At 39.8% G+C, this 14,114-nt stretch overlaps 1 protein-coding gene across 1 annotated transcript in view; it reads right to left on the minus strand.

Annotated features, from left to right (window-relative positions):
* The window catches only part of LOC148891822 (solute carrier family 22 member 23-like), a 68,292-nt gene that overhangs the window by 41,644 nt on the left and 12,534 nt on the right, over window positions 1–14,114 (minus strand). Inside the window, exons 2-3 of the mRNA XM_089007383.1 lie at window positions 5,695–5,798; window positions 5,439–5,593 (exon numbers count right to left, since the gene is read on the minus strand). Coding sequence (XP_088863509.1) covers window positions 5,439–5,593; window positions 5,695–5,798 — 259 coding nt within the window. The remainder of the gene's footprint in view (window positions 1–5,438; window positions 5,594–5,694; window positions 5,799–14,114) is intronic.

The raw sequence follows: 14,114 nt of genomic DNA on the forward strand, positions 1-14,114 counted from the left end.
ACAAGACCCAAGGTGTAGGTTGTGCAAAGAGGCACCTGAGACAATCCAACACGTAACAGCAGGGTGTAAGATGCTGGCAGGGAAAGCCTACATGGAGCGCCATAACCAGGTGGCTGGCATAGTCTACCGAAACATCTGTGCGGAGTATGGACTGGAAACCCCAAGGTCAAAATGGGAAACACCTCCCAAGGTGGTGGAGAATGACCGAGCAAAAATCCTGTGGGACTTCCAGATACAGACTGACAAGATGGTAATGGCCAACCAACCAGATATCGTGGTCATAGATAAAGGGGAAAGGAAAGCCGTTGTCGTGGATGTAGCGGTCCCGAGTGATGGGAACATCAGAAAGAAGGAACATGAGAAAATCGAGAAATACCAAGGGCTCAGAGAGGAGCTGGAGAGAGCCTGGAAGGTAAAGGTGACAGTCGTGCCTGTGGTGGTCGGAGCACTCGGGGCAGTGACCCCCAAACTCGACGAGTGGTTGCAACAGATCCCGGGAACAACATCGGATATCTCGGTCCAGAAAAGCGCAGTGCTGGGAACAGCACGGATACTGCGCAGAACCCTCAAGCTTCCTGGCCTCTGGTAGAGGACCCGAGCTGAAATGGGGACAGACACCACCCATGGTGGGTGAGACGAGGATTTTTATATATATATATATATATATATATATATATATATATATATATATATATATATATATATATATATATATATATATATATATATATATAATACATATCAGTGACGTGCGGTGAGGTTCATGGCTGGTGAGGCACTGACGTCATCATAGTCTGATTTACAAACATATGAACTCTACAGAGTAGTTTATTCACCATTTGATTGGCAACAGTTAACGTATTTTGTTTAAAATTTCATGTCAGCATTCTTTATATACTGTATACAAACTGTAGCATAGAAAAAAATAATTTAAAAAAACGTTTTTATCGTGTTACCTTTAGTCCATGCGCCGCTCCTTCTGAAGAAAGGCATCGATAATTTCTTTGTAGAAGCCTTCCTTATCTTTTTTCAGTTTTAAAAGTCTCTCTGTCTCAACGGAGATGACTGCCAGTGAAGAAAGTCGTCCTTGATCAGTCCTGTTCCGACTGTATGTTTTCAGTGCTGAGAATGACAACCTCGTCTATTTCTACAGCAACAAATTGGGCTGCCCCGATCTCCTTTTTAATGCATTTCTAATGACATCACCAACTGCTTCAATTAAATCGTTCTGTATTCTGTTTCACAGGCTAGAAAATACAGTGGATGTCCCAAAATGACTCGCTAGCCTGTCATCTTTCTCAACGAAAGCATGTAATAGTTAAAACAGTTGCCACGATTAGCAGAGCCTTTACTTTCATCATTTCCACGAAATGCCAGCTGTTGTTTGGCAAGGAAGCAGGTGGCATTGATGAGATCTTTTAAAATCTCCCGGTTCTCCTTTACCTTAGCATTGTGGATGCTGATGTTGAGTCTTCGCTCATTTTTTGATGAGGCTCCGTTGTAAATTTTTCAGGTCGCAATATCCCATTTGAGTCCAGACATTGTCACAAGTTGAGAACAGAAGGCAGGAAAAGCAGAAAAGGCGGTTTCTTGCTGGACATCCACACAGCCAGCCTTTTCGTGTGTACCAGTCCGCCTGAAAAGAGCGAGTATTGTGTCCCGTTGTCTGAAGCAAACCTTTTAGCTCCGGTGTTGGTCTTCCTTTAATTATTACCTCCTGCTTCGATTGAAAGTCCAGTTTAGAAAATTCTTTCAATTTAGATATGTAATCCTCCATTCTGAAAGTGAGGCCAAGCAACACGAAAAAATGACTGCAGGGTTGCACTTTACTTGCTAACTGTTTACTGTAGCTTTCTGTCTCTAATTCTATTATTCTGCAGACGTGGAGTAAGAAGTATCTCTGGAATCACAAGCGCCCCCTGCCTGTCATGAGGCGGGAGAACTGTGTGCCTCACCTAGGCACAGCGTTTTGATAAAAATAAAACAAAATAAACACTGTAGTACAGTGTTTATAATGTACAATGACTCTACATTATATACACCAGCTAAACTGTAGAAATTTAGTTCATATACTAAACGTGTTTGAACGCTTTAATAGCGATATGCAGAAGGATAGCAATGCGGTCTCACTGCAGAGCAAGCCAGCACAGTAAGCATAGTGATTGCGCAATCCATGGTGAGGCTCAGCCGGCTGCTGCCTCACCGCTCGTCTCTACTTAGTATTTGAACGGTAAATGTGAAAATTCAGCGATTTTGAAAAAAATCCTAAAACGGTGAAGTTAAATGGACAAGAACTTTAAAGTACAAATCACTAAATACATATAACTGTTTAATTTATTTTTTCATTTGATATTTCCATGACAGCTTTCCATGATGACAGGTGAGGCACTGCCTCCCCTGCCTCCACTGACTGCACGTCACTGATAGATATATATATACAGTAAAGTCTCGTTATATCGATATCGGATATATCGATAGTCCCGGTTATATCGATACTATTTCTATGCACGCACGGAGAAAATTACATGCAAACAGGGTCGGATATATTGATAGTCCCGGTTATATCGATATTTTTTCGGACTCCCTTGAATATCGATATAACGAGACTTTACTGTAATATATATATATATATATATATATATATATATATCTGTCTCAATGGAGATCACTGCCAGTGAAGAAAGTCGTCCTTGATCAGTCCTGTTCCGACTGTGTGTTTTCAGTCTTTTGTGCTGAGAATGACCGCTCCACTGATGCTGTAGTAGCTGGAACAGTGAGCACGAGCTGGAGCAACTTTGTCGCTTCTGGAATAGTTTCAATGAGATCCTTCTTGGCCAAAAAGCTGAGAAGCTGTCCAGGAGATTTACATTCATCCCTCACCGTTTGTGAGCTATACAGTCCGGTTGGTCTTCCTTTAATTATTATCTCCTGCTTCGATTGAAAGTCCAGTTTAGAAAATTCTTTCAATTTAGATAGGTAATCCACCATTCTGAAAATAAGGTCAAGCAACACGACAAAAATGACTGGATGGTTGCACTTAACTTGCTAACTGTTTACTGTAGCTTGCTGTCACTAATTCTGTTATTCTGCAGCCGAGGAGTCGCAAAAAGAATTTTTTATCACCAGCGGCCCCTGTCATGAGGCAGGAGAACTGTGGGCCTCACCTATGCAAACAGTTTTGATAAAAATAAAATACAATAAACACTGTAGTACAGTGTTTATAATGTACAGTGACTGTACATTATATACACCAGCTAAATTGTAGAAATTTAGTTCATATACTAAAAGCTTTTGAACACTTTAATCGAAGTTAAATGGAAAAGAACGTTAAAGTACAAATCACTATATCAATATAACTGTTTAATTTATTTTGTCATTTGCTATTTCCATGATGACAGGTGAGGCACAGGCTCGCCTGCCTCCCCTGACTACACGTCACTGATATATATACTATATATATATATATATATATATATATATATATATATATATATATATATATATATATATATATTTTTTTTTTTTTTTTTTTTTTTTTTTTACCCGATTTTGATGTGGATCTTACTGAACAGTTTTATGGAGAGCGTGTTCAAACTGCCACATGCTCAGGCCTTGAATACTCACTGCTTGTTTAGGATGACGTAAAGGGATAAAGTGCGGCATGATAACATGAAGGAGACTTAACTGCACGTGGATTGATGATCAAAGGAAAGGATTAGTGGTACAGCTCTGCACAAACCAAACGCCGGGAGATGGCAAACATATTCAGCCAGAAAAAGACCATTGCATGTTTTTTTTACCCAGCCGAAAACTGCTACGACTGTGATGCTTTGTTTCAAACTGTGTTGTTCATGGCCACTGTCAATGTCAGTTTTTCAGCGAATGCTTAAAAGTGGAACGCATGGAGGACAGACAGGATTGATTCTCCCTACTAATGTGTTATTGAATGACCGTCCCTTTGTCTCAGTGTTCGCGGAGTTTTGTCAATAAAGATTGGCTCCAGGGTAAATATCAAGTGTCACACAAAAACACATTAGGAATACAGGTAGGCCCACATGGAAAAAGACAAAAGCCCATACAAATATTAAAAAAAGAATACAACATTCAACAAACACGTACCAGTAAGTTTCACACTAAAGATTTAATCCCAACAATAAAATTGCTTTTGTTTTCAAAACCCATTTTGAGACAATTATAAATTAAAGCATATGACGTGAAACCCTCTTTACAGCTTTAAAGGACAACTGACGCCTCCGACAAATTGTGTCCATAATTCGTAAAATTACTTCAAATGACTTCTAGTGATCGTATTTCACAAAGATTCCACTGCACATAGCTATATTTTATCTTTTAAGACTCGCGCTGAATATTCAGGAAGTCTTGGTTTTGAGTTGGTGACGATTCCTGACGTCACGTCACGCCCCTGACCGAGAAAAGGACACACAATGCATTTGCGGTACTTTGTTTGGTCTGAAAACTTCGTGTTGATCCGTGTTGATGGCGAAATTAGAAAGGAAAAACATAAATAACGCAATGGTGAATCGTTGTGTGTTGCACCAAGACAACTATTTGATATTCGCAGACACAAATTCCAAGCAGACAAATCAGCCCATTTCCAACGGAGCTTTGGCACGATCTGCATTTTCTGGGTGCTACATTTCTGTACAGATGCCTCAAAATGACAGGGAATAAATTCTTTAATCGATTGCAAACATGTATGCTTTCCTCTTCAGAACTATTTGAATCATATTCATAACTGGATGAGTAACAAGAAAGCATCTTCTCCGAATCTGAAGCCATTGTTTTGATTCTCGAGCAAGGCAAGACGGCTTGGCGTGACATCACGAACAAGGGGGCGGGATCTTTTGAGACTGGCCACTTTTGGGTTCAATTTGAAGTAGTTTTTGGACACTTTAAGTCATTTTTATTGGTGTTTTGCATTTGACTAAAAATATCATCCTGCGTCTTTTGGGTATTTAGATACTATAAAACGTTAGGAAACAAAAAAGTGGTGTCGGTTGTCCTTTAAGCAGCTTTCAAAGTCCTGAGAAGACTTTCTACATCTACCAAAATTTTTGTCTCTAAAAATGCGGTACGTGAAAGTATGGAGGTCTGGCATCACACGCGCGCAGTTAGCTTGTTGCTGTTTAGAAGGGACACCCCCCACGTGACAGGGATTCCCCAACACAATGCACAATTACTGATGTTACCATGGCTATAAGTGGGTTTTCAGGTTTTGTTATATTTTGAGTGAGTGTTTGGTGATGGTTTCTTTTGTTAGAATATTGAAGAGGGGTTATAATTTCATTCCTTATACTGTTAACTGCTTTGGGTTTTGGAACTTGCCTCATACAGCCTGATCGCCGTGAGAGCATTTAATGAGGACCGCCACACAGTTCTAAAACCAAATCCATTGAAAATTCTCAAGAAGTACTTACGTAGGACGTAGAGTGACAGTGTGATGCCAGACAGGCAAAAGCCTTCGAAGAATCGCAGTGTGCTGAACATGGGGACATTGACTGAAAAGGCCACAGTGAGGCCAAACACCAGCATAAATAGCACAGATATGATCAGCACTGGGTGACGGCCAAACCTACACAATAAGAAACAGTAACAAAATATTTACAGTACCATCTTAAAACATCTTGAATGTCAAACTATTGTTGTGGGTGTTACGTTCTTAAGATGTCTTACCAGTCTGCGAGGATTCCAAACACCAGGTATCCAAAGATCGAGCCGACCAAGAGTGAGAATTTTGCAATGTGGACTTTCCATGCTGAGTTACACACCAGACTCCACTAGAGACACAATAAACGACAGCTGTTAGAAATGTACTCAGAGTTTAAAAAACACCAACGTTATATTCTGTCTTACCAGTCTAGCAATCAGTGGTGGTCAATCAAAATACATTACCAGATAATTTTTCTAATCGCCAATTGTTACTTTTGGGGGTCAAAAAATGTACACTTCCAAGCAAATAAGATCATAAGGTCACTCTAACATGAAAATTAACTCAATATTTTTTCAGAATATTTAAAGTTTCATAAGTGTTACCTTGTGTGTTTTTTTTTTTTACCTGAGCCAATTAGAAAACTTCATACGATTCCGAAACAGGCGAGATGTTACACTATGTGGTCTTACTTTAGCTGGTGTCAAGGGTTCACTGTTAGAACAAGATTTTATTTGGAGGCCTGGCAGGATAACCAATATCAGGACATTGCTACTTTTTTCAGACCACCACCAGTCCGAGTAATCACTCAGAGTACTCACAGATACAGAGTACCGATAATGCAAGCAGATTTGAAATATGACATTTCCCTGAACAGAATGATACAAAATTGTGAAGACCACTCTTTGCTGATGTGTCAAATTGCCACAGTGCACAGCCAACTACTGAAACGGAGAATGCACTTTCTGTCATATTCAGTTTGTCTTAAAGGACAACCGACACCTCAGGACAAGTTGTGTCCATAATTTGTAAAATTACTTCAAATGACTTCTACTGAGCGTATTTTACAAAGATTCCACCGCATATAGCTATAGTTTACGTTTTGCGACTGGCGCTGAATATTCAGGACGTCTTGTTTCTGAGTTGGTGACGATACCGTGACGTCACAGTAGGTATCGTCACTGACCGAAAAAGCGACACACAATGCATTTTGGGTACTTTGTTTGGTCTGAAAACTTCGTGTTGATCCGTGTTGATGGCGAAATTAGGACGACACATAAATAACGTGATGGTGAATCGTTGTGGGTTGCACCAAGACTACTATTTGATACTAGCTGACACAAATTCCCAGCAGACAAATCAGCCCATTTCCAACGGAGCTTGGGCACCATGTTGTGTATTTTCTGGGACGCTACATTGGATTCCTGACGGCTTACTTGATATGGGAGGACTTCTTTCATCATTTGCAAACATTTATGCTTTCCTCTTCAGAACTATTTGAATCATATTCATAACTGGATGACTAACAAAAAATCATCTTCTCCGAATCTGAAGCCATTGTTTTGATTCTCGAGCAAGGCAAGATGTCTTGGCGTGACGTCACGAACAAGGGGGCGGGACCTTCTGAAACTGAAACTTTCTGAGTTCAATTTGAAGTAGTATTGTGACACTTTAAGTCATTTTTATTGGTGTTTTTCATTTGACTAAAAATATCGGTTGTCCTTTAAGTATTAGTGGCTGGCATTAGCAGAATCTTCAAGGATCGAATACTTCAAAACAATGCTGGTATTGGCACAATGCATGGGAGGAGTTCTCGATGTCCTTAAGAAGAAAAAAAATGGATAATTGTTGGTTTTGCCATTATATACATTAGTATAAAACTGTGAGAATTTAATGAGATCGAGGCAATGATTTTAGACAATAATTTCACAGTGGTTAAATGTTTATTTTTTTTCACGAACATGCGAATAAAAAGAAATGGTATCCGATCATCGCCTATACAGTCATATAAATATCATATCTTGCCAAGAGTTTACCCTGGAGCTAAACAGATCATTTCTGTTTACATAATCTCCATTGGGTATAAAACAGGTTGGAATCACGCTGTCCAAAATTCACTGTGTTCAACCATTGTGTCCCCACTGCAGCTTGGATCGATGATATCATTTAGTTTCAGTAGGACAGGTTTCAAAATATGTCCATTTACCAAATTATTAAAATACAAACATCTTATATGATGTTAACAATTAGATATACATTTTTCTTCTTTCGGGATGTCAATGGTGCAAGGGGCCTTTGTTTTAACCTTATGTGACCTCAATCGCAGCGACCCGCTTCGAATGGAACATCCAGGATGACACAGAATCACTCAGCTATCACATGATCCAGGAATGCCACTCATTCACACGTTTGGTATCACTGTCAGCCGAAGGAGGAAAAAAAGAGGGTCACAAAACAAGTTCTTGTTGTGCAATCGCTTGACAGCAGAGACGGAATGAAAACAGAAAGAAGAAATGACTCGGAAGACTGAAACTATTTTGAGGTTGGATGAGCTGGTGTGTGGCAAATGTGCTTCAGCACACCTTTGTGACCCAGAGCAACTGGATGACTTGTATCAAATTCTTCCAAAATGTACAGCACAAAAATTAGGGGAGATTCTACTTGTCAACATGTCTTTCCCATGATTTTCTGCAGAAGGAATTGTCAATACACATGTATTATTAACAAAGTCTCTCACTGACTGATGTTGTCAATTCTTTGATGAGAATTATATGCAGCGAAAAGAGCGAGCAACTCGCAATAGCAAGAAGGTTTGGACACATGTTCCTCTGGTCGCCACTCAGTCACGGACCACACACATAGTCAAACAAACATTAAAACCATTCAAACACACATTCATACCATCACTGAACAGGAACCGATGCCATGTTGCCCGCGCACCAGCCTGGCGAGTGTACCGCTATGGTGCCAGCAAAGGACAAATATAATACAGTAAAGTCTCGTTATATCGATATCGGTTATGTTGATAATATTGCTTATTACGATACTATTTTCATTTCCCGTGCACATTTCTAGTTTTTTTATGTATAATTAGTTCCGTCTAGTACAATTCATGGTTATTACGATAATCCGGTTACTACGGTACTGTTTTTCATCTCCCACCGGCCATTTTGCTATTATTATATCGATACAAAAGATACTTAAGGTGATGTCTGTGTAAGCTCTCAGTCGTACAGGAGTGGTCCATCGATGAAAAGGTTTCTTCAGCCGTCATCTGTACTTTTTTGAAGGTGTCGGACGTTTCGCTTCTTATCCAAGATGCTTCTTCAGCGAACTAAAGTCTTACTGGTAGTATTGGCCCTATATACATATCCCTTCTGTCCAGACATGGTGGTGCCGGACTCTGCTATGATAGATCCCTACACTCAGGTTGGGGGGAGCAGAGGACCACTCCCTGCAGCCCCACCGATTGTTCCTACATTCCTAACGAACGACTGGCCTGATTGCCCTACACCCTCCGGTATCACCTCATTTGCTTTACTAATGTGCCTAACCTATGTTGCCTAAGCAGGCTATTGCATTGTATTGTATTGTATTGTATTGTATTGTATTGTATTGTATTGTTTGAACGATCCAAATTGAACCTCACCCCACCATCTCAGTTTAATGAAGGATTTAGCTTTTTTATGAAAATTGCTTCTTTTACTCCCCTTTCAAACAATCTATGTTCTTTTGCTAAGATTTTAACCTCATTGTCATCAAATGAGTGCTTGCTAGCTTTTACCTGCATATGTACTGCCGATTGAGGCCCACTAGTATTATCCCTGCGATGTTGATAGTCTTTTTTTGAGAATTTGTTTCGTCTCCCCAATGTATTGCTCTTTACAATTTTCATTCTTAAAATGTAATGAATAAACTACATTACTTTGTTTTTCATTTGGCAGCCTATCTTTTGGATGCACTAATTTTTGCCTTAAAGTGTTTATCGGTTTGAAATAAGTAGGAATTTTGTGTTGCCAAAGTACTCTTTGTAGTTTTTCAGAAACTCCCGCAATGTAAGGTACTGCTAGTCCTCTCCTTTTTGTATCTTCAGAATTTTTGGTTTCATTCCCTATTCTTTCTTTCTGACATTTGTTAAACGACCACTGAGGGTACCCACAGTCCGTGAGTGCTCTCCTGATATGTTTTGACTCCTTTTCTCTGCCTTCGACGCTTGTTGGTATTAGTTTAGCCCTATGCTGGAGGGTTCTGATAACTCCTAGTTTGTGTTGTAGAGGATGGTTCAAATCGAAAACCAAGTATTGGTCAGTGTGTGTAACCTTCCTAAAGACTTCTGTTTTTAGCGCTCTGTCCTCTTTTATAATTACTTTACAATCCAATAAGGCTAGTTGGTTCTCTTTAATGTCCTCGCGAGTAAATTTAATATTGATTTCTACTGAGTTAAAGTGATCTGTGAAGGATTGAATTTCTTGTTTTTTAATTATGACAAAAGTATCGTCCACATATCTAAACCAGTGTCTTGGTTTTGTCCCCGGGAAGGATGTGAGGGCCTGTTTCTCCATCTCTTCCATGTACAGATTAGCCACTATGCAGGAACACAGAGTGACTTGGTTGACCAACTCCCGTGTCTTGCTGTGTAGCAGACACCATTTTCTACCGTCTTCAACCATCGCGAAACGTAAGAATTATGACCTCGGAACGAAATACAGGGCAATTGTGGCTGTTGAGGACAATCCAACACGAAATCAAAGCCAAGTATGCCCCAGAAGATTCCCTGAATGACGAGGATGATGATGATGAAGAACCAACTGAATACACACCTATTGCAACAAAGATACAAGCGTTGCAATGTGCTACGGACGTACGATCTTACTGAGAATCCAGAGAATATGCATCAGGTTTTTTAGAAATGTTAAACAATATTGAATGGTTTGTGTTATAAGGTGAAAATGGGAAGCAGAAGAAGATTGAAGATTTTTTTAAATTGCATAATAAGATGTAAGCGTTCCCTGTTGCAGTGTTATGTACATGTACACTGTACTGCATATGAATGCATTCGTTTTTTGCAACAATGTTTATTGTTTTGTCTGCTGAAGCGTGATGATTTTGAAAATTACTGTACATACCATACTGTATTAAAGATCCCCCAGTCACGTAACCGGCTTCCGTGTTTTGACTTGTCATACGCGAGCACAATAAAAAAAATTCGCAGCAGAGCTCACGTCTTTCATTACTGCTGCAATAGCATCTGAAACATACTGTAATGCCCCTCAGCATGTCAAATTTTGCGCACAGTCGCTGCTATAGCGGGTCGGTCTTTTTAATAACAAACTTAGCAGTTATCACATACAGATACAAACAGGAGCTGTTGTTACGCCACAGCTCAATCATTCTATTCTAGCACTCTCTCAAACCCCGTTGTCGGGTCCTCCCAAGCCCCAGTCACGTGACCAGCTTCCGTGTTTTGACCTGTCTTACCGAGCACAATAAAAAAAGCGTAGCAGAGCATATATATAGTACTATTGTTTAAAACCAATTTAAACCATGGGGAAACGTAAGAATTTTGATATCCGAACAACGTACAAGGCAATCGTGGCTGTGGAGGACAATCCAACAAGCAAATGCTTACTCGCGAAAGAAAAAAAAAAAACCTTTTTAATGAACGGTATCTTCCACTACAGAATCTTGATCCGACTCGGTCTGTTCCTTCTGGTCCATTTGCTGCTCGTCCAAGTCGAAGTCCAGCACTAGCAGTTTGGTCTCCTCTGTACCCATCCTAGTGCCGCAGAATACTTCATCAACGTAAGTAATGTAAACGTTGCAGTTTTTGTTTTCCATCCATGTATTTAATTGTGTTTCATTTAGATATCTTAATCGCAACAATCACTGTTTTTCATGTTTGTACATGCTGGCGTTTGTGGTTTCGTGTGAATAGAACAACGTGAGGATTCTGCATTGGTTGAATTTTTGAAAGGAAATAGTCATTAAAAAAGGGTAAAGACATTGTTATTTTATGCATAAGTTTATTTTTCACTTCACTACTGTACAAAAAGCATGCTAGATACGCAATCCATGAACCCAATGATAAAATGACATGCCATATCAAAGATACCCCCATTTACGTATTGCCCCCCCCCCCCTTTTTTTTTATGCAGTTCGGCGCAGGACGGATATATCGATAGTACGGTTATATCGACATTTTTTCCGACTCCCGAGAATATCGATATAACGAGACTTTACTGTACAACAAAAATAGCTCAGAGTTTTATTAAGGAGCTGATTATCTAGCCCAGAGGTGTGCAAAGTCGGTCCTCGAGGGCCGCCGTCCTGCCTGTTTTCCAGCTCTCCCAGGAGCAACGCACCGGATTCAAATGATCAGCTCATCAGCCAGCTCTGAAGCAGCATCAAAACAGGCAGGACAGCGGCGCTCAAGGACCGACTTTGGACACCCCTGATCTAGCCGTTAGCCATCATCATGATAACCAAAATCACTGAAACTCTGACATAAATAGTAGCGCTGCACTAGCAAAAATCAGTGCTTTGAGTATTCTACATCAATTGTAAAGTGTCACAAACCTACGCAAACAGAAGAAAAGTCAAATTTCCAGTTCATATTTGTGTGAAAAAAAGTTCCACACCACATATATTAAACATTCAAATGAAGAACAATTAGTGTAGCAGTCATTGAAAACTCGTTCTTGTGCCACAACATCGTGTTTTTTCATCCTATTCAGATATTTGTAACATGTTATCCCATCTATGATTACCATGTTGTGATACCATAGTTGACAGAGAGGTGGAGAAAGAACGAATGGTTTTTCATGGACGGACTAAGAATGTACGATTGGATTGGATTGGATTGGATTGGATTGGATTTGCCTTTATTAGTCTCGCAGTGGAGAAATTTACATTTCACAGCAGCAAAGTTATGAAAGAAATGAAAGATGAAGGTTTTCGTCCGTCCCTTTAATCGTCCATAACCAGGTTCAGTCAGTGGTGTCGGAAGGCAAAATAACAAACCAGAGTGTAGCCAAACAGATGACTATCAGCACAGCACTAGTTCGTATGACTGCCTTCCTCACCATTATATATTATATATCTCCTTCCCTTTACATCTCAACAGTATTTATTCACAACACTGCCACCCAGTGTGATGTGAGACAACATAAAGTGCCTACAGACACCCATTTCACGAATAACCAATCCAGCTGCTTCAGAAAAAGAGACAAATTGCCCAGGACTAGCCGGAACATGAACTGAATTTTGTTTGTTTACAGACAAGGTGTGTGATAGATTCACCCTTTAAGGTGCTACTCAATGAATATGGGTGGATTTTCAGCAATATTCCAAACAATCACGTTCAGTCCGAGTCCCATCATGCAGTCGGTCCGCGACGCAGCCAATTCTGCCTTGTTATTGTGTCGCTCATTAGAGAATAATGAATAGAAGGCAGTGTGAAGCGTTGGGTGAGACGCTTGGATAAACATATTAGTGGACAGAAATGTGAGGCGTGAAGAGCGGAGCGGGGAGACAGAAAATCCATCAAAATACTCGAAGCGTCTGCTGACTTGTCTTAAATGACTGCGACTGCTCTGGAACAATGGTTATGTCAGACACATAACGTGGATTCATGTTGCTCAATTGCAAGCTTTGCTGCGTGAAGAAACAATTGTGAATTGCGGGGCTAACACAGTGTCGGAGTGACATGCGTGATTTGGAAAATAAACCCTCCAGTCAAAATTTCACTGCCGGAATTTGACACATTTTTTTTCTCCATAAACTATGCTGGAGTTTAACAGTGTGAAAAAATGAGCAGCATTATTTTTTATTACTATGTTTCCATTTATAGCTACTAATACTACTATTACTACTTTGCATAGGGCAGGTAAAGAGATATGTAAGATTGAAGATTTTTTTTTCACTTAAGATGGCGCCGCAAGAGTGGCTGCCTTTACAGCAGGTCCTGTATTTTGTGTTTCTACTTCTTACTTTCCGTTCCTCTTACTTTCATCACTTTGTTGCTGTAAAATGTAAATTTCTCCACCGCGAGACTAATAAAGGCTAATCTAATCCAAAACAAACTCATTTTTTAATGAACCTCAAAAGAAGCTGAAATATGCAATGCATTTTTTTTAAATACCATTACATAAAAGCAACCCCCCTTTTACCTTTCTACAACAAACATCAAGTCAATTTTTACGTAAAATGTTGTAATGCAACACAGAGCTAAAAAACGATTGTGATTAATCAATGATCAAAGTCATAACGAAAGAGCACATTCAAAGCTCAGCCAAGTTATTCACAGCTGGACCCGGAGCTGCTCTCTTTTGAACCTGCTGAACTTTAAATCTGTGGGTGGGATGTGTCAAAGGAGTAGGTGGGGAGAGCGAGGAACACTTAGAGTCGCAAAGGCAAAAAATATACATATAAAAAAAATAATAATAATACATTATGCAGTACATGTGAGCAGCAGATCTAAAGAACAAGAAGCATCAATAAAAAGTATGAATCACAATAGAAGATAGAAAAAGCACTCAGAAACAGAGTCAACAAATCAGACTGCTGCATAGTTACTGCCTAGCAACAGTGATAATCAGACCCTTCCAAGTTGTGAAGTGGTAGGCGTGCAGAGTGGGGCTTGAAGACAATAGCATGTCAAAAAAGA

This window comes from Hippocampus bargibanti, linkage group LG11, assembly GCF_051943395.1.
Source record: "Hippocampus bargibanti isolate YZ-2025 linkage group LG11, ASM5194339v1, whole genome shotgun sequence".
In the NCBI taxonomy this organism is placed as follows: domain Eukaryota; kingdom Metazoa; phylum Chordata; class Actinopteri; order Syngnathiformes; family Syngnathidae; genus Hippocampus; species Hippocampus bargibanti.